General features: G+C 46.9%; 1 protein-coding gene across 1 annotated transcript in view; it reads right to left on the bottom strand.

Annotated features, from left to right (window-relative positions):
• Nucleotides 1–21,342, bottom strand: part of PPP1R14D (protein phosphatase 1 regulatory inhibitor subunit 14D) — a 38,953-nt gene extending 17,611 nt beyond the window's left edge. Inside the window, exons 1-2 of the mRNA XM_063439530.1 lie at nucleotides 21,001–21,342; nucleotides 1,106–1,195 (exon numbers count right to left, since the gene is read on the bottom strand). Of these exons, the coding sequence (XP_063295600.1) occupies nucleotides 1,106–1,195; nucleotides 21,001–21,183 (273 nt within the window). The 5' untranslated portion in view covers nucleotides 21,184–21,342. The remainder of the gene's footprint in view (nucleotides 1–1,105; nucleotides 1,196–21,000) is intronic.
• Between the last annotated feature and the right edge of the window lie 615 nt (nucleotides 21,343–21,957).

Here is a 21,957-nt window from a genome sequence, read left to right as displayed (position 1 = left end):
CGTTACTGAGATAATATATCCCATTTTACCCCAATAGCCATGTTTCCAGTCACCGTTACTGAGATAATATATCCCATTTTACCCCAAATAGCCATGTTTCCAGTCACCGTTACTGAGATAATATATCCCAATTTACCCCAATAGCCATGTTTCCAGTCACCGTTACTGAGATAATATATCCCATTTTACCCCAATAGCCATGTTTCCTGTCACCGTTACTGAGATAATATATCCCATTTTACACCCAATAGCCATGTTTCCAGTCACTGTTACTGAGATAATATATCCCATTTTACCCCAATAGCCATGTTTCCAGTCACCGTTACTGAGATAATATATCCCATTTTACACCCAATAGCCATGTTTCCAGTCACCGTTACTGAGATAATATATCCCATTTTACACCCAATAGCCATGTTTCCAGTCACCGTTACTGAGATAATATATCCCATTTTACCCCAAATAGCCATGTTTCCAGTCACCGTTACTGAGATAATATATCCCATTTTACCCCAATAGCCATGTTTCCAGTCACCGTTACTGAGATAATATATCCCATTTTACCCCAATAGCCATGTTTCCTGTCACTGTTACTGAGATAATATATCCCATTTTACCCCAATAGCCATGTTTCCAGTCACCGTTACTGAGATAATATATCCCATTTTACCCCAATAGCCATGTTTCCTGTCACCGTTACTGAGATAATATATCCCATTTTACCCCAATAGCCATGTTTCCAGTCACCGTTACTGAGATAATATATCCCATTTTACCCCAAATAGCCATGTTTCCAGTCACCGTTACTGAGATAATATATCCCATTTTACCCCAATAGCCATGTTTCCAGTCACCGTTACTGAGATAATATATCCCATTTTACCCCAATAGCCATGTTTCCAGTCACCGTTACTGAGATAATATATCCCATTTTACACGCCCTGATGGGAGATGCTTAATGATTTTCGAGCTCCATGGAATCATCGCACACTGGAACATGCTAAGGATTAAACTTATGGTAGAAGAATTAGTGGTGTCCTGTGTTTGTTTAATTTCTAGCCATTCTGGGCTAGCTGGGCAGCCATAGAGCTATAAATTGCTTTACCTGCAGTGTTGCTTTCTGCTCAGCTGCTGAATGGTCCAGGAGGTCATCAATGTCAATTTCTGGCTCCGCTGCTTCATCCCGCAGTCCATCCTATAGAAATATGAACATGCAATGATTAATAGAGTCTCTAGCATGATGTCTTTATAGTCCAGGCTTTGGGCCTGCTCGTTGTGTCGATATTTAGGCTGTAAGTCAATACCTTTTGTTTAACTGCTAGCCATTGGTGCCAAAGCATTTCTGTTCCAGATTTGATAAAGAGAGTGAATGGGCTAGGTTTCAGGTCCCATGCCATAATTTACACCTCTATAATCAGTTTCATAATTTATTATATAGAAACAGAATATTTTGTTTTTGTTTAGAGCAAGCTCTACAGATTGTGCCACTAGTAATTCTTACACAAAAAGAGGCTGTTGAATCTCAAGAGAACTTAATGCACATTATAGAGAAAGGACACGTCATTATAGCAGCCACAAAATATATCACAAAGTACCACTATAGCATGAAATGAAAACAAAACCAAACCGTGTTATAGATATCATGGGACTCAATAACCACTTATATGTTCCACTTGTTATTGTGTTGCATAGGTGTATTGTATGTCGTTATAAAAAGACATTGTCTAATCATTAAGCAGTCAGATATCCCCAGGATACTGTATTTGCAGTGTCGTTTTGGGTAGCTGTGAGTGTGACAGTATGTGGTGGGCCAGGCACCCACTTACAAGACCTGCTCCCTCCCCCCCACCAAACACCTTGTAGACACACTCCATACAAATAACTATACAAACAGGTGGATTGTTGGCTCCTATCGTCGTGAATTTAAATATATGGGGTAATCATATCTACCGCAACTTGCAAATCTCTACACTGATAAGACCAATTGGAAGAGATTCATCAAGGAGTCCAGTAGTGGTTACATTTTCTAAAAGATTTGAAATCTTTTTTTAGAACTTTGCAGCACTTTTCAGAAGAGGACATTTCGATAACTGTTGCCCTTTGCATAATGTAATGTGTGCAGTGAGTTTATACATCCCATATTCGAGTGTTCCTTTAATTAGCAGTAACCCTTTATAAACTGGGATATTTAATAGGCCGAGTTCTGGTTAGAATGGTGGACATGATTTGAGAACAGGATCAGACACACAAAGTTAATCTATCTCGTCCCTTGGAATGGTCTGTGTAGGAACCCACCAAACCTGTTTGCTTACTTTGTGTTGGTTCCCCTTCAGGCTGTGGGGGAATATTTTCACTGTGCATCATTTTCCTGTTTATTTACTAAACTGTGAACCGTGGAGAACATTAAAGTGAACAGTAGAACATCGGACGTGGAAGCTTTGTATGATGAAGGAAGGTGTAAAACACAGCTGGGATGTGGCTGAGACCAGACTAAGCACTTCTGCTAAAAATATACACATACCCAAAAATGAGACATGTTAGTTTCAGTGTAATCAGACGGCGTGGGTTTATTCCAGCTGTGCTAATGTAACAATTCTAGAAATTAAAGCCGTACTAATTACCATATAACTGGCCGGGATCTTACCCTGGTCTGGCCAGTAACCGTGACACAAGTAGCCAGATCCAATCCTAGCAGTACTAATTATTATATAACGGGCCGGGATCGAACCCTGGTCTGTCCAGTAACCGTGACACATGGAACCAGATCCAATCCTAGCAGTACTAATTATTATATAACTGGCCGGGATCGAACCCTGGTCTGGCCAGTAACTGTGACACATGGAACCAGATCCAATCCTAGCAGTACTAATTATTATATAACGGGCTAGGATCAAACCCTGGTCTGGCCAGTAACCGTGACACATGGAACTAGATCCAATCCTAGCAGTACTAATTACCATATAACTGGCCGGGATCTAACCCTGGTCTGGCCAGTAACCATGACACATGAAGCCAGATCCAATTATAGCAGTACTAATTATTATATAACTGGCCGGGATCGAACCCTGGTCTGGCCATTAATCGTGACACATGGAACCAGATCCAATCCTAGCAGTACTAATTACCATATAACTGGCCGGGATGTAACCCTGGTCTGGCCAGTAACCGTGACACATGGAACCAGATCCAATCCTAGCAGTACTAATTTCCATATAACTGGCCGAGACCTAACCCTGGTCTGTCCAGTAACCGTGACACATGGAACCAGATCCAATCCTAGCAGTACTAATTACCATATAACTGGCAAGGATCGAACCCTGGTCTGGCCAGTAACCGTGACACATGGAAGCAGATCCAATCCTAGCAGTACTAATTACCATATAACTGGCCGGGATCAAACCCTGGTCTGGCCATTAACCGTGACACATGGAACCAGATCCAATCCTAGCAGTACTAATTACCATATAACTGGCAAGGATCGAACCCTGGTCTGGCCAGTAACCGTGACACATGGAACCAGATCCAATCATAGCAGTACTAATTACCATATAACTGGACGGGATCAAACCCTGGTCTGGCCAGTAACCGTGACACATGGAATCAGATCCAATCCTAGCAGTACTAATTACCATATAACTGGCCGGGATCTAACCCTGGTCTGGCCAGTAACCGTGACACATGGAACCAGATCCAATCTTAGCAGTACTAATTATTATATAACGGGCTGGGATCAAACCCTGGTTTGACCAGTAACTGTGACACATGGAACCAGATCCAATCCTAGCAGTACTAATTATTATATAACGGGCTGGGATCGAACCCTGGTTTGGCCAGTAACCGTGACACATGGAACCAGATCCAATCCTAGCAGTACTAATTACCATAAAACTGGCCGGGATCGAACCCTGGTCTGGCCAGTAACTGTGACACATGGAAGCAGATCCAATCCTAGCAGTACTAATTACCATATAACTGGCCGGGATCTAACCCTGGTCTGGCCATTAACCGTGACACATGGAACCAGATCCAATCCAAGCAGTACTAATTACCATATAACTGGCCGGGATCTAACCCTGGTCTGGCCAGTAACCGTGACACATGGAACCAGATCCAATCCAAGCAGTACTAATTACCATATAACTGGCTGGGATCTAACCCTGGTCTGGCCAGTAACCGTGACACATGGAACCAGATCCAATCCAAGCAGTACTAATTACCATATAACTGGCTGGGATCTAACCCTGGTCTGGCCAGTAACCGTGAAACATGGAACCAGATCCAATCTTAGCAGTACTAATTATTATATAACGGGCTGGGATCGAACCCTGGTTTGACCAGTAACTGTGACACATGAAACCAGATCCAATCCTAGCAGTACTAATTATTATATAACGGGCTGGGATCGAACCCTGGTTTGGCCAGTAACCGTGACACATGGAACCAGATCCAATCCTAGCAGTACTAATTACCATAAAACTGGCCGGGATCGAACCCTGGTCTGGCCAGTAACTGTGACACATGGAAGCAGATCCAATCCTAGCAGTACTAATTACCATATAACTGGCCGGGATCGAACCCTGGTCTGGCCAGTAACCGTGACACATGGAACCAGATCCAATCCAAGCAGTACTAATTACCATATAACTGGCTGGGATCTAACCCTGGTCTGGCCAGTAACCGTGACACATGGAACCAGATCCAATCCAAGCAGTACTAATTACCATATAACTGGCCGGGATCGAACCCTGGTCTGGCCAGTAACTGTGACACATGGAAGCAGATCCAATCCTAGCAGTACTAATTACCATAAAACTGGCCGGGATCGAACCCTGGTCTGGCCATTAACCGTGACACATGGAACCAGATCCAATCCAAGCAGTACTAATTACCATATAACTGGCTGGGATCTAACCCTGGTCTGGCCAGTAACCGTGACACATGGAACCAGATCCAATCCTAGCAGTAACTGTATCATCTCCAGTGATGGTACCACAACCACTTCTTGTCTTTCCTTATCTGGAACATCCAGCTAGCATTCCGAAATGGGGAAAAACACTGACTTCCAAAGAACATATAAATAAAGAAATACCTTTATTGAATAATGATTGTGAGTGTGACATAAGGCTGGGCACAGCGGCACGGACACTACAGACAGACGACGCTTCAGTGGCACATTATCAGGGAGGGGATAATGGGATAAGGGATTATCAGGCATTCATTAAACTGAGAATTCAAATTGAAGGTCAAAATAGCCGAAACTGGAAAAATTCTCTAAATCAGCTTCGCTCTCAGCTACTCTGGCCTTGAATTTAAAATTCCCTTTGAATCCTAACTTTAGTAAAATCACCTTGAGCTGGCAGTAAACGTGCTCTATACTGGGGGTTTATTGCTTTATTGAGTGTTAGTGCCATGAGCTTGTTCTTCATTACATCCTTGTGCTGGTGAATGAGGAAGTTACAGAGAATTCTATTTTCAGCCTAATTCTTTTTCCAGACAGAGGGTAAATGGTAACGTCAGCCAATAGAACTGTGCCGTCAGGAAACCCCAAAATCTGGGACACCTTGCTATTCTGTACCATGAGGTCTCTGGAATTTGCTGTAGAAGAGATTTGGGGTGGTCTTTATATGGGGAATTTCCTTATATGGCTAGTCTAAACTAAACGTTATGGCGTAATTTGGGCTATAAAGGGCGGAGGACAAAGGACCACGCTCTCTTGCTACGATACGTTTTGTTCTCCTCTCTGATGTCCTGAGTTGCTGATACAAAGACGACTCTCTGTAACTTCGTTAAGAAATACCACCTGTTAAGTATATTCTATGTTTGCTTTTGAAGTAGAATAAATGCTTATTTTTTATAAAGAACGTCAGATTGTGTATTAGTACTTTTCAATAATATAGACATATATTATTGTGGCGAGCATTTGGCCCAAGACTATATATATAAAAGACTTATTCAACTAAATAAACACACAGCCAGATATTACAGGGGACATAAACTCTGATAGGGCCGATGGAGGGCTGGGGGGACACACATAAACTCTGATAGGGCCGATGGAGGGCTGGGGGGGGATATAAACTCTGATAGAGCCAATAGAGGGCTGGGGGGAAGATAAACTCTGATAGGGACTGATGGAGGGCTGTGGGGATATAAACTCTAATAGGGACCGAGGGAGGGCTGGGGGGATATAAACTCTGATAGGGGTCGATGGAGGGCTGGGGGGATATAAACTCTGATAGGGGCCGATGGAGGGCTGGGGGGATATAAACTCTGATAGGGGTCGATGGAGGTCTGGGGGGATATAAACTCTGACGGGGCTGAAAGAGGGCTGGGGGAATATAAACTGATAGGGGCCGATGGAGGGCTGGGGGATATAAACTCTGATAGGGGCCGATGGAGGGCTGGGGAGATATGAACTCTGATAGGGACCGAGGGAGGGCTGGGGGGGGATATAAACTCTGGTAGGGACCGATGGAGGGCTGGGCTGGATATAAACTCTGATAGGAACAGAGGGAGGGCTGGGGGAGATATAAACTCTAACTAGGGGCCAAGAGCAGGCTGCAGGGATATAAATGCTGATATTGGCCAAGGGAGGGCTGGGGGATATAAACTCTGATAGGGACAGATGGAGGGCTGGGGTGGATATAAACTCTGATAGGGACTGATGGAGGGCTGGGGGGGGGATATGAACTAGAATAGGGACTGAGGGAGGGCTGGGGGTGAAATAAACTCTGATGGGGACCGAGGGAGGGCTGGGGGGATTATAAACTCTGATAGGGACCGAGGGAGGGCTGGGGGGATTATAAACTCTGACAGGGACAGATGGAGGGCTGGGGAGATATGAACTCTGATAGGGACCGAGGGAGGGCTTAGGGGGGATATAAACTCTAAATAGGGTCCAAGAGCAGGCTGGAGGGATATAAATGCTGATTTTGGCCGATGGAGGGCTGGGGGATATAAACTCTTATAGGGACAGATGGAGGGCTGGTGGGGATATAAACTCTGATACCAGGGAATCTCACGGTGGCCGGTAACAGAAAAGCTCTCAGAGGCTAGTTCCAAGAAACCTCACGGTGGCCAGTACCAGGGAACCTCCCAGGGTCCACACCGAGAGAGCAACCAGCCTGGAGTAAAACAAATAAATCCATGAGACGGGAAGCTCCCTCAATAGAACTGGTTTGATTTAATAAACTCACTTCCCACCTGCAGCATGTGAATTATGTATTCTGCAGGAAAACACATGGAGGTGGTACTGAGTAATGCCTGGCCAGCGGATTATCAACCTCTATGCCCAAAATACGATCGGACAGTGACACCCAGTCTTAACTGGTGCTAGTAACATGTTGGCAAGCCAGAAAAATCCATGGGACTCACTGAACATGTGTAGCGGAGAGCTGATATCCCACAGCTATTCTCCACTGACGATCCCAGGAAGGCTCAGGAACAAGGCAATAGTAGATCCATAGGCAGAGTTTCCAGCAGGCAAAGTAACACAGCGATATCCCCACAGCAATCCCAATAACTGGACGACACACAGTTTCAGGAACAGAACTGCTGGCTGGTACATCCAGCCTGCCTTTTATTACAACTGTACACAGACAAGCCACACCCAGGGGGAGGCATAAAACAACCAATGGTATCTTGGGTACAACCCACACATCCCCTCCCCTTAGTGTGACACATAATCCCATTATTGTACAGTTTCAAACATAACTTTTACACCATATTCATAACTTCTATAATATTCATCACATTCGCATAAAAATACATATTCACAATCAATCCATTCAGGGGAATAACATATAAAAAAATGGCATGAATCAGACCAGGGGTTCAAAAGTTAGTAAAAGTATCTTTTGTTCCCCCTGGCTGATTGTATTTTAATCTGGCTCAAACAGTAAAAGTAAAACCATCCCCACAATGCATCCTGGCTTCCTCCCTTCTGCCCTGGATATAATTGGAGAAGGAATCTAATTATCTCCAAAGACAGAGCCAAACTGTCAGGGTACCTGAGGTCTCTACCTCTAAGGGAGGTAGAGACTTGGTGGTTTATCCGTCCAGGCGAGCTGTTTCCTCCGTTCCTCGCGGTCCATCCAGCCACTTAAACACCGGCCGCGAGGAATCCACATCCTTTTCTAGCAGGACGCTCAATACGTGACGTCATGACGCTATCACGAGCGACCTGTCACTCAAGTGTCCGATATCCAATCGGCACTTGTCAGAGGCGTGATTACCATCCAGAGCCAGGGTATTTAAGCTTACTTCTCTCTTCAGCTCATTGCCCTGTCGTGGTTCTAGCTTGTCTAGTCACTCAGTGCTCTGGTATTCTAGTTTGCTCTATTTGGTTTTGACTCGGCTTGTTGTACTTCCCTGCTTCTCTGTTCTCCCTTGACCCGGCTTGTCTCTCGCTTATCTGTCTTCCCGTTCCCTCGACCTCGGCTTGTCTCTGACTATTCTCTATTACTCTCGGTACGTTAGTCCGGCCATTCTAAGGCCCGGTATACGTACCTTTCCACTCTTTGTACTCTGCGTGTTGGATCCCTGTCCCGATCCTGACATTACGACAGGGCCAATGGATCCTGCAGGTACAAACAGTCAGCTTGGTTCTTCTGATCCCAGGTTTGACGCCATGGAGCATAGGATGGATCAGATGGCTCTAGCACTACAGGCACTTTTGTCTCGTGCTAGTAACCCACCTGAGGAGACACGTACTCCTTCTATTTCTCCTGCAGTCTCAGGTCTAGAGGTAGCCACTGTAGGTGCTTCTTCCCGTATTACCCCACCAGTACGTTATGGCGGGTCACCGGAGAAGTGCCGTGGTTTTCTGAACCAGATTAGCATTCATTTCGAATTACAACCCCGCTCTTATCCTACAGATAGAGCGAAGGTTGGATTTGTTATTACTTTACTCATTGAGAAAGCTCTGAGATGGGCCAATCCTTTATGGGAGAATGATAATCCACTAGTCTATAATTATAATGCCTTTGTAGCTGCGTTTAGAAGAACTTTTGACCCTCCTGGTAGAAAGGTCAATGCAGCTAGATTACTGTTGCGCCTTAGACAGGACAATCGAACACTTGTGGACTATGCACTAGAGTTCAGGTCCTTGGCGGCAGAAGTTAAGTGGAACGAACAGGCTTATATAGATGTGTTTCTGAATGGGTTATCAGATGTAATTCTTGACGAGGTCGCTACTAGAGAACTCCCTGAGAATTTGGAGGATTTAATTTCTTTTATATCTCGTATTGATGAACGCATAAGAGAGAGGCAGAACACTCGAGATAGGACCCGTAGACCCTCCTTTAAACTAGCGCCTACCTTTCAAAATTCTGAGTTCGAGGACTTACGTATTTCTGAACCTATGCAGATAGGCAGTACTCATCTCACAGAGAGAGAGAGACAGTACAGAAGAAGGGAGGGTTTATGTATGTATTGTGGAGTCAGAGGACATTTACGCCTAAATTGTCCCAATCGTTCGGGAAACGCTCGCACCTAAGTTTCTCTAGAGGACAGGCCTTGGGTGTTTCTACTTTGTCCTCTATTCACAATTACAAAGAGTTCAGGCTTCTGTTACCCGTTTCTTTGAGGTGGGAGAAGGGAGTAGTAAAGACTATGGCACTAATCGATTCTGGAGCTGCTGAGAGCTTTATAGATCAGGGTTTTGTTGCCAAGCATGCCATCCCATCCCAGTTAAAAGAGACACCACTGGCTGTTGAGGCCATCGATGGTAGACCGTTACTTGAGCCTGTTATTTTCCATGAGACCATACCGATTAACTTAACTGTTGGCATCCTACATAAAGAGGATATATCCTTAATGCTCATTTCTTCTCCGTCTATTCCCATAGTCCTGGGGTACTCCTGGTTGAGGAGACACAACCCTATTATTAATTGGGAGTCAGGGGAGATAGTTTCGTGGGGAGAGAATTGTCAAGAGAAATGCTTGCGGAAGGTCTTACCTCTCGGATTAACTAATACATCGACTACCTCTGACAATCCTACAGAGACACAAATTCCGCCTCAGTATCTAGATTTAAAGGCAGTATTTGACAAAAAGAAAGCCGATACCTTACCCCCACACAGGTCCTTTGATTGCAAAATTAACCTACTCCCTGGTACCATGCCTCCCAGAGGTCATGTATACCCATTATCTACAAAAGAGAACTCAGTTCTAGAGGAGTATATTCACGAGAATTTAGACAAGGGATTCATCAGGAGGTCCTCCTCCCCTGCCGGGGCTGGATTTTTTTTTGTTAAAAAGAAAGATGGTTCTTTGAGACCTTGTATTGATTATCGAGGCTTGAATAAGATAACCATTAAAAATGCCTACCCGATTCCCTTGATCACCGAACTCTTCGATCGTTTGAAGGGCTCTACAATTTTCACCAAGTTAGACCTCAGAGGGGCATATAACTTGGTGAGAATCCAGCAGGGACATGAGTGGATGACGGCATTCAATACTCGATATGGTCACTATGAATATACTGTTATGCCTTTTGGGTTATGCAATGCGCCAGCTGTATTCCAGGATCTGATAAATGAGGTTCTTAGGGAATTTCAGCAAGATTGCGTCATTGTATACCTAGATGATATACTCATTCATTCTAGTGAGATTGAGACTCATCACAAGCAAGTCAGGAGGGTTTTGCACAAGCTTCTCCAGCATGGCTTGTACTGCAAGTTGGAGAAATGTAGCTTTGATCAAACCCAGGTAACCTTTCTCGGCTATGTGATCTCTGGGGAGGGATTTAAGATGGATCCGGATAAGCTCCAATCCATTCTAGAGTGGCCTTTACCCAAAGGTCTTAAAGCCATACAGAGATTTATTGGTTTTTCTAATTATTACAGGCGCTTTATTAAGGGCTATTCTTCCATTATCGCACCTATCACTAATATGACCAAACAGGGGGCTGATACTAAGAATTGGACTACTGAAGCTCTCCTTGCGTTCAAAACTCTCAAGGAGCTTTTCGCTTCCGCTCCAATTTTAGTTCACCCCGACACTTCTCTGCCTTTTCTACTTGAGGTAGACGCATCAGAGACTGGTTTAGGTGCTGTCCTATCTCAAAGGTTGGGGGTTGATAAACCATTACATCCATGTGGATTTTTCTCTAAAAAATTGACCGGTACTGAAAGCAGATATGACATTGGTGACAGAGAATTACTAGCGGTTATCAAGGCTTTGAAAGAGTGGAGACATTTATTGGAAGGTACATTACATCCTGTTACCATTCTAACTGACCACAAAAATTTGTCTTATATCGGAGAGGCTAAGCGGTTGTCCTCCAGGCAGGCTCGTTGGTCGTTGTTTCTTACCCATTTCAATTACGTTCTGACTTACAGACCTGGGTCAAAGAATTCTAAAGCCGATGCGCTATCTCGCCAATATGAGCCCTCTGCTTCAGTTGAACCACTTATGTCCTCCATTGTACCCAAATGCAATATTATTGCTAATACCAGTCTCAAAATTCATTCTCCGCTACTTGACCAGATCTTGAAGTCACAACATCTAGCTCCCGGAAACACTCCTGAGGGAAGAAACTTTGTTCCTCCTGAACTTCAACTGGAGCTCTTACAGTGTTTTCACGAAAGTAAAATAGCTGGTCATCCTGGTATTCGCAAGACATACTCTTTGATATCCAAGGATTTCTGGTGGCCTTCACTTCGTAAAGATATTGAGGAGTTCGTCGCAGCTTGTGAAACTTGTGCCAAGACTAAACTACCTCATGCATCTCCATGTGGCCTGTTACACCCCTTGGACATTCCTGAGAAACCTTGGTCCTGTTTGTCCATAGACTTTATCGTTGATTTGCCTGCTTCCAAGAGACAGACTGTTATTCTCACGGTAGTGGATAGATTTACTAAGATGGCCCATTTCGTGCCATTACCTAAACTTCCGACTTCTCCTGAATTGGCGGAGATTTTTGCAAGAGAGGTTTTTCGCCTACATGGGATTCCTTCGGAGATTGTTTCTGATAGAGGCTCTCAATTTGTCTCACGTTTCTGGAGATCCTTTTGTTCTCAAATGGGCATCAAATTGAACTTCTCCTCGGCCTATCACCCTCAGTCTAACGGAGCTGCTGAACGTACCAATCAAAAGATCGAACAGTATCTGCGTTGCTTTGTTTCCGAACACCAGGACGATTGGGTCGGTCTGATTCCTTGGGCGGAGTTCGCACACAATAACCTTGTTTGCGATTCAACTCGCTCTAGCCCTTTCTTCATGAACTATGGCTTTCATCCCTCGATTTTTCCTTCGGTTTCCTCTTCTCAGGGGATACCGTCGGTTGATGATCATGTCGCCAACCTGAAGAAATTATGGGATCAGACTCGGCAAATTCTGTTACATAGTTCCTCGTTGTTCAAGAAACACGCTGACAAGCATAGAAGAGCGGCTCCTGTTTTTGTTCCTGGGGATAGGGTATGGCTAAGTACTAAGAATATTCGACTAAAAGTTCCATCTATGAAATTTGCTCCTCGCTACATAGGCCCTTACAGGGTTCTCACTCGTATCAATCCGGTTGCGTATCGCCTTGCTCTGCCACCTGCCTTACGCATTCCTAACTCTTTTCATGTCTCCTTGTTGAAACCTCTTATTTGCAACAAATTCTCCTCTAAAGTCTCCTTCCCTCGTCCTGTTCAGGTGGAGGGTCGGGAGGAGTACGAAGTAAGCTCCATCGTTGATTCCAGAATTTCAAGGGGAAAATTGCAATATCTGGTCAACTGGAGGGGATATGGTCCTGAGGAGAGGAGTTGGGTACCTCAGGAGGACGTTCATGCTTCTCGCCTTCGCAGAGCATTTCACCTCCGCTTCCCATCTCGCCCCGGTTCCTTCCGCCCGGTGGGCGTATCTGAGAGGGGGGGTACTGTCAGGGTACCTGAGGTCTCTACCTCTAAGGGAGGTAGAGACTTGGTGGTTTATCCGTCCAGGCGAGCTGTTTCCTCCGTTCCTCGCGGTCCATCCAGCCACTTAAACACCGGCCGCGAGGAATCCACATCCTTTTCTAGCAGGACGCTCAATACGTGACGTCATGACGCTATCACGAGCGACCTGTCACTCAAGTGTCCGATATCCAATCGGCACTTGTCAGAGGCGTGATTACCATCCAGAGCCAGGGTATTTAAGCTTACTTCTCTCTTCAGCTCATTGCCCTGTCGTGGTTCTAGCTTGTCTAGTCACTCAGTGCTCTGGTATTCTAGTTTGCTCTATTTGGTTTTGACTCGGCTTGTTGTACTTCCCTGCTTCTCTGTTCTCCCTTGACCCGGCTTGTCTCTCGCTTATCTGTCTTCCCGTTCCCTCGACCTCGGCTTGTCTCTGACTATTCTCTATTACTCTCGGTACGTTAGTCCGGCCATTCTAAGGCCCGGTATACGTACCTTTCCACTCTTTGTACTCTGCGTGTTGGATCCCTGTCCCGATCCTGACACAAACTCCATTACCCACATGGCAGACAAAAAGACAGTAAAAGACATAAAATTACATACTGATACATTTAGTACATAAAACACACATTTCTACATATCCCCTTATTAGATGAATGGCACTCAGATCACACGAATAAGCCTTTCTGCAGGGAAAATAAACAGTTTAACCTGCAGGGCCATAGTCCAAATGCAAGAGGCGGGCAAGCAGCCCCCTCCAAGGACACGTGGCGAGGTCGGTTTCGCCACACTTCTCCCCTTTGCCCCCCAGACTAACAGGGTAGATGAGGGCAATCCATAATACAGGGAGGACAGCCACAATAGGGTTCTGCTACACTGCTCCCCCTTGCCCACAAGCCGGCATACACAGTCTGATCGAACACGGATCGGCTTGGGGATGTCCGGGGCTCACGGATCATTTTTCTAGGTCAGTTTGTCTGGACAACCCGTCAGCATTTCCATTCTGCTTACCCGGTCGGTACTGGATATTAAAGTCAAAGGGCTGCAGCGCCAAACTCCAGCGCAGCAGCCTGGCATTGTCCCCAGCCACCCGGTTCAGCCATACTAACGGGTTGTGATCCGTGAGCAAGGAAAAGGGCTGTCCGTACAGATAGGGCTGCAGTTTCTTTAGGGCCCACACCACAGCCAGGCATTCTTTTTCGATGGCGGCGTAGCTTACTTCTCTAGGTAACAGCTTACGACTGATGTAAGCCACGGGATGTTCTCCGCCATCGGCCCCGACTTGGCTCAGTACTGCTCTCAATCCAAACATAGAAGCGTCTGTGTGAACAAGAAATTGTTTAGTTGGATTGGGAGCTGCCAAGACAGGGGCATTTATCAGTGCATTTTTCAGTTGTTGGAATGCCTGCTCACACTCCGGGGTCCAGTTTACTTGGCGGGGAAGGTTCTTACGGGTTTGGCCAGGGCGCTATAATTGGGGACAAACTTCCTGTAATACCCCGCGGTCCCTAGAAAGGCTAACACCTGGGTCTTAGTCCTAGGGGTGGGCCACTGAGCTACGGCCTCTACTTTGGCAGGTTCGGGCTTCTGTTTACCGCACCCTACTCTATGTCCCAGGTACTGCACCTCAGCCATTCCGATACTACACTTAGCCGGCTTCAGGGTCAAACCAGCTTCCCTTATCCTGTCTAGTACAGCTCCTATATGAGCCAAGTGTTCTTGCCACGTATTGCTAAAAATAGCAATATCGTCCAGGTAGGCACAGGTATAGTCCTGGAATCCATCCAGAAGTCGACCTACCATCCTCTGGAAGGTAGCTGGGGCGTTTTTCATCCCAAATGGCATGACCTTAAACTGATACAAGCCAAATGGGGTGACAAAGGCCGACTTCGGGATGGCGTCTGGGGCCAGGGGGATTTGCCAATATCCTTTACACAAGTCAATAGTGGTGAGGTATTGGCCCCTGGCCATTCTGTCTAGTAACTCGTCTATCCGGGGCATAGGATAGGCGTCTGACACGGTTTTCTCATTTAATCTCCTATAGTCCACGCAGAAGCGAGTCGTACCGTCTCGCTTCGGCACGAGGACTACCGGAGAGGCCCATGGGCTATCTGAGGGCTCTATCACCCCCAGTTGGAGCATCTCATCGATCTCCTTGCGCATGTTTTCTCTCACCGCTTCTGGGATGCGGTAGGGGGTCTGGCGCATGGGTAGTTGCCCTGGGGTCTCGACCCGGTGAGTTGCCAGAGGAGTGTACCCAGGTACATTAGAGAAAGTTTCTTGCTTCTCTCGCAACAGCTGCTGTACCTCGATACGCTCCTGTGGACTCAGCCGGTCTCCCAGTACAACTTCTCCTAAATCTCCAGGCAGCTTCCCATCTTCCAGCAGATCTGGAAGGGGAAGGCTGTCACACTCGTCGGAGGTGGGTGCACAAATCGCTGTCACCTCCTCTGAACGTTCCCGGTAGGGCTTTAGCATGTTCACATGGAGCATGCGTCGCCCTCCAGTTCCTGTGCAGGGGCCAATTATGTAAGTGGTGTCACATCTCTGTTCCACGACTCTATAAGGGCCTTGCCATGCGGCCTGCAGCTTATCATGTCGGACAGGTTTTAAAATTAAAACTTTCTGTCCCACCTGGAAGCTACAGTCCCTGGCGCCCCGATCATACCATGTACGCTGACGCGTCTGGGCCGCCTGGAGGTTCTCTCCTACTGTCTTAGTTAGGGCCTCCAGTCGGTCCCGAAGTGCCAACACATAGGGTATGATGGGGGTACCGTCTGCACTCCGGTCTCCCTCCCAATGTTCTCGGATGAGATCTAGGGGTCCTCTTACCCTCCTCCCAAATAATAACTCAAATGGGGAAAATCCCGTTGATTCCTGAGGCACTTCCCTGTAAGCAAAGAGGAGGTGCGGCAGGAATCGCTCCCAGTCCTTATGGGTCTCAGCAAAGGTTCGGAGCATTTGCTTTAAGGTGCCATTGAACCTTTCACAGAGCCCGTTGGTCTGGGGGTGGTATGGGGCACTAATAATGGACTTAACATTGCACAGCCTCCAGAGTTGTTGGGTGATCTCGGCAGTAAACTGAGTACCCTGATCCGAGATGATCTCCCTAGGTAACCCTACCCGGGAGAAGATCTGCATCAGGGCCTCGGCCACTGTCTCAGCATGGATATTTGTCAGGGCCACTGCCTCGGGGTATCGGGTAGTGTAGTCTACCACCGTGAGGATGTACCTCTTGCCGGAAGGGCTAGGTTTCTGGAGGGGGCCTATGATATCCACCGCTATTCGGTGGAAGGGTTCCTCAATTATCGGTAGCGGATGCAGTTTTGCTTTCCGCCGGTCTCCCCTCTTCCCCACCCTCTGGCACGTGTCACAGGTATTACAATACTTCCGTACTTCCTGGCTAACTCCCGGCCAAAAGAAATTTTGCGTCAGTCGGTATCTGGTCCGACTAACCCCTAAATGCCCGGATAGCGGAATGTCGTGTGCTATCCGCAGCAATTCGGCTCGGTACCTCTGTGGTACCACTATTTGCCTTAACACAATCGGGTCTGACCCCTCTACTTTCTTGTCGGACTCCCAGTATAACAGCTGTCCCTCCCATACAAATCTTTCCCCCTCTGCCCCAGGGTGATCAGAGGTGACTTTATCTCTATATACTTGCAAGGTAGGGTCAGTTATCACCTCTGCTGCAAATTCGTTAGGGGGGGACCAGGGGACACAGTCTAGGGAAGGGGAAGGTTCTCTTACCTGGACCTCCGGCAGTGTGTTGTAGTCCTGGGTGCGGGCCTGTTGTCGGGTGACCACTGGGTGTGCTTCCTCAGTGATGGTGGGTTGTGGCTCAAAAGCAGATGTGAGCTTTCCCAAATCATTTCCCAGTACCACCTCTGCGGGTAACTGGGGCATCAACCCCACCTCCACCCTCCCTGCCCCCGCTCCCCAATGCAAATGGACGTTGGCAGTGTCCAGCCAGTAGACGGCTCCCCCAGCAACTCTGACGGCTATAGTCCGGTTAGTCTTAGCCTTGTCAGCGACCAAGTGGCTTTTGACCAGGGTTATAGTGGCACCAGAGTCTCGGAGCCCCTGTACTGCTTTTCCCTCCAGGTATACCGTCTGTCTGTGGTGCTGGCGGTTATCGGCATGGGCTTGTAGTGGGTTAGCTTCATGTAGTACCTCCCACTGTTCTATGGTGGTGACAGGAACCGCGGAGCCATAAGCAACTGGTGGCTCCTCCTGGTAGTGATGGGCAGTGGCTCTCGGGGGTGGTGGGGGCCCTGGTCGGATCCATGAGGATCGGTCTCGGAGTTGTGGGCACTCTCTTTTGTAATGCCCCCACTTCTGGCAGTGATGACAGGGCCCAGAGCTAGGTTGGCGGAAACGTGGTTGCACAGCCGGTGGTGGTGGTGGTAGCTGTCGGGGTGGTACAGGGGGGTAGTTTGTTCCCCCAAAGGTTTTCATTGTGACTTTTGGGGCTACCGGTTTCTGTGACCTGCGTGCATCTAGGTACTCATCCGCCTTCCTAGCCGCCTCTGTGAGGGATACAGGGTTGCGGTCTCTTACCCACTCCTGTCAAATCAACAGCACATGGAGAGACAAAACAATATAAAAACAGCCAGGTGCAAACCATATAAGCACTCCCTCAAGTGCTTTAAATATTCAAATGTATATAGGATATAGAATGCACACCATAACAATCTCAAAAAAATATTTAAATTTTATTATGTACAAAAAAGTACCAGAATGTAAACATATAAGAAAAAATAAATATAAACAAAGTAACAGAAGTAAAGGCAGATACAATAAAATAATAGTAATAAATTACCACAAAAATCCTTACAAGCCTCAGACAGAAACACGAGTCACCAAACCCCCCCCTCTTACCCACTCCTGTACATCCGTTGTTACCCCATCATAGAATTGTTCCATGAGCAACATTTGTATCACATCTTCCATGGATCGAGCCTTGCTGGCTTGCACCCAGCCAAGGGCCGCCCGCTGCAACCTACAAGCCCACTCGGCATGTGAGTCTTTATCTGCCTTTTTCAACTCTCGAAACCGCCTTCGGTATGCCTCTGGTGTTATGGCATACCGGGCCAATATAATCTCTTTTACTCGGCTGTAGTTCCGGATCTCCTCATCTGGTACAGTTCTATAAGCTTCTGCTGCCCTCCCAGGCAACCGCCCAGCCAAAATAGGTACCCAATCCTCAGTATTGATTTTATGCAAGGCACACAGTCTTTCAAAATCTTGGAGGAAAGCATCTATGTCTTCCTCCGCCTCCACATAGTTTTTAAACGCTTGGTAAGGAATTTTTATCTTACCCTCTGTATTGTTGGTATTTGCTGTGTCCCGTACTGTGGATGGTTGTGGCCTTCGGCGCCACATAAATTCTTGCACCTCGGTCATAGTCCTGGAAATAATGTCAAGCGTTTCTTTTCCTCCATAAAAGGCCAGTCTACATTTCACTTGTCTTTGAAATTCTTCTTGTTCTGACCCATCCGATGTGTTTTGCTGTTCAGGGATTGCCCTGTCCTCGGTTTGGTATTCTGCCATGACTTCTGCAATGAGAGTTGCTTTCTTTTTGTTGCTTGCTGCAATCCCTCTTGCTTCCAGTAAGTCCTTTAGCGTGGATCTTTTAAGCTTAGCATAGTCACTCTCCATCCGTATTCCATTAATCCTTGTTCCCTTGTGAGTCTGGATCCCAGCGCTGCCAACCAATGTAGCGGAGAGCTGATATCCCACAGTTATTCTCCACTGACGATCCCAGGAAGGCTCAGGAACAAGGCAATAGTAGATCCATAGGCAGAGTTTCCAGCAGGCAAAGTAACACAGCGATATCCCCAACAGCAATCCCAATAACTGGACGACACACAGTTTCAGGAACAGAACTGCTGGCTGGTACATCCAGCCTGCCTTTTATTACAACTGTACACAGACATGCCACACCCAGGGGAGGCATAAAACAACCAATGGTATCTTGGGTACAACCCACACATCCCCTCCCCTTAGTGTGACACATAATCCCATTATTGTACAGTTTCAAACATAACTTTTACACCATATTCATAACTTCTATAATATTCATCACATTCGCATAAAAATACATATTCACAATCAATCCATTCAGGGGAATAACATATAAAAAATGGCATGAATCAGACCAGGGGTTCAAAAGTTAGTAAAAGTATCTTTTGTTCCCCCTGGCTGATTGTATTTTAATCTGGCTCAAACAGTAAAAGTAAAACCATCCCCACAATGCATCCTGGCTTCCTCCCTTCTGCCCTGGAGATAATTGGAGAAGGAATCTAATTATCTCCAAAGACAGAGCCAAACTCCATTACCCACATGGCAGACAAAAAGACAGTAAAAGACATAAAATTACATACTGATACATTTAGTACATAAAACACACATTTCTACATATCCCCAGATAGCTTTGATCTGACTGCACATTATTAGATGAATGGCACTCAGATCACATGAATAAGCCTTTCTGCAGGGAAAATAAACAGTTTAACCTGCAGGGCCATAGTCCAAAGGCAAGAGGCGGGCAAGCAGCCCCCTCCAAGGACACGTGGCGAGGTCGGTTTCGCCACACTTCTCCCCTTTGCCCCCCAGACTAACAGGGTAGATGAGGGCAATCCATAATACAGGGAGGACAGCCACAATAGGGTTCCGCTACAACATGTAATAACTGAACCAGACCTGGCGTGTGTGAGAACGCCGCTATGAATGGAAATAGATACCATGGCCAAGGGAGTGATGGGAAAATCCCTCCAACTGCTGCACACAAATAAAAAATAAATAAAACGTGTCATGCAATCCGTTACCCGGGTCGTGTACGGGGTGATCGGGCTCTGCCGGCTTACCTGTCATGCAATCCGTTACCCGGGTCGTGTACGGGGTGATCGGGCTCTGCCGGCTTACCTGTTATGCAATCCGTTACCCGGGTCGTGTACAGGGTGATCGGGCTCTGCCGGCTTACCTGTTATGCAATCCGTTACCCGGGTCGTGTACGGGCTGATCGGGCTCTGCCGGCTTACCTGTCATGCAATCCGTTACCCGTGTCATGTACAGGGTGATTGGGCTCTGCCGGCTTACCTGTCATGCAATCCGTTACCCGTGTCATGTATGGGGTGATCGGGCTCTGCCGGCTTACCTGTCATGCAATCCGTTACCCGGGTCGTGTACGGGGTGATCGGGCTCTGCCGGCTTACCTGTCATGCAATCCGTTACCCGGGTCGTGTACGGGGTGATCGGGCTCTGCCGGCTTACCTGTCATGCAATCCTATACCCGTGTTGTGTATGGGGTGATCGGGCTCTGCCGGCTTACCTGTCATACAATCCGTTACCCGGGTCGTGTACAGGGTGATCGGGCTCTGCCGGCTTACCTGTCATGCAATCCGTTACCCGGGTCGTGTACGGGGTGATCGGGCTCTGCCGGCTTACCTGTCATGCAATCCATTACCCGGGTCGTGTACGGGGTGATCAGGCTCTGCCGGCTTACCTATCATGCAATCCGTTACCCGGGTTGTGTACTGGGTGATTGGGCTCTGCTGGCCTACCTGTCATGCAATCCGTTACCCGTGTTGTGTACGGGGTCTGCCGGCTTACCTGTCATGCAATCCATTACCCGTGTTGTGTATGGGGTGATCAGGCTGTGCCGGCTTACCTGTCATGCAATCCGTTACCCGAGTCATGTACGGGGTGATCAGGCGCTGCCAGCCGTGCAACGCACAGACTGACTGCATGACATCTCTGCGTGTGTTTAATCTTTCATCAATTCCTCTCTCTCAGTGATATCATGTTCCCCCACAATATCTGTCTGCTCTGCCATGATACGATCTCTCCTCGTGTTGTATATGAAAAAATTCCGCTTTGCAGAGATGGTAGTGGGTACCTGGAGCAGCCTCTCAGTGTTAAAGTCTAACAAAGTGAAAGATATGAAAACGATATCCGACTTCTAACTCCAGTCAGCTCTTATCTGCCTTGCGCATGGTAAAGGGCATTTTTCATGCAAACCAAGAGGCTCGAAGATACCGTGTTATTAAACGACACCTGTTATCACTGTTTTATCGCCAAACACAACTCAGCGCAATTATTTCCCTTTCGCCAGCCTCACCTGATTCTGGTAGAGTTCCTGAATCTGGCTGTCGATCCATTCCTCCAGTTTAATCCTTCGCTGTAATTCTTTGCGATTGTATTTCACGGTCAGTTTACCCAGCTTCTTGGATGTCGTCTCCTTATCTTGGATTTCCGGGGCCAGGAAAGTGACTCGAGGAGTATTGCTGTCACCAGAAGCCATTGGGGCCCACCTTATACTAGGTCGCTGCTAAACACGAATATCCCTCGCTGCACTCTGCTCGCCTGGTCTGCTTCCCTTTCGGTGGGTTACTACGTTACAGCACTGCACGAGGCTCGATGACAAGCTGTGATCCTTGCGGAGAGGGACAAAGGTACAGGCGGAGAGGCTGTAAGGAAGCAAAGTCTAATATTTCACCTAGTTCCAACAGCAGGTAGAGCGCACGTATAACAGATTATATCACTCCACCAATAGACAATTCACGGAACGTGGAATAAACATAACAGTTTACAGTGTCCCCTCGCATCCAAAAATGTCACTTTATTGCAGCTTTCAGTAAATAAATGAATGAATGATTTACTAACAGTCGCTAGTGATGACACACGGAGCATTGATTGACAAGACGTAAAATGAACAGAGCTATGCGTCTTTTATTACTCTACATTTACTCCACTGACAGAGATAGCTGACACACCTCGCATTAATCATTCACAAAGAAAAAACCTATCGATCAAGGTGCAAACATAGTTAATAGCAATTTATATTCTACTTTTATTTGTTTGTATTTGATTAGCACTATGGCAGCCTTCAGAGAATCCTTGCTGTGTGTCCGGCATTCTCCTCGCCTTCCCGAGCTGATAAAATAAAGCCACGAAGATTGATTATTACAAAGAGATACAGGGGGGCAGGACAGAGTGAAACCCAGGGCTGGGATAGGTGGAGTTTTATATCCAAGCGGCCAGTGGTGCAGTATTTGAATATCTAAAAACAAATGAT

Source organism: Pelobates fuscus, chromosome 13, assembly GCF_036172605.1.
Source record: "Pelobates fuscus isolate aPelFus1 chromosome 13, aPelFus1.pri, whole genome shotgun sequence".
Classification (NCBI taxonomy): Eukaryota; Metazoa; Chordata; class Amphibia; order Anura; family Pelobatidae; genus Pelobates; species Pelobates fuscus.
The sequence above is the reverse complement of the archived record's forward strand: the minus strand, read 5'-3'. Positions and strand labels throughout refer to the sequence as shown.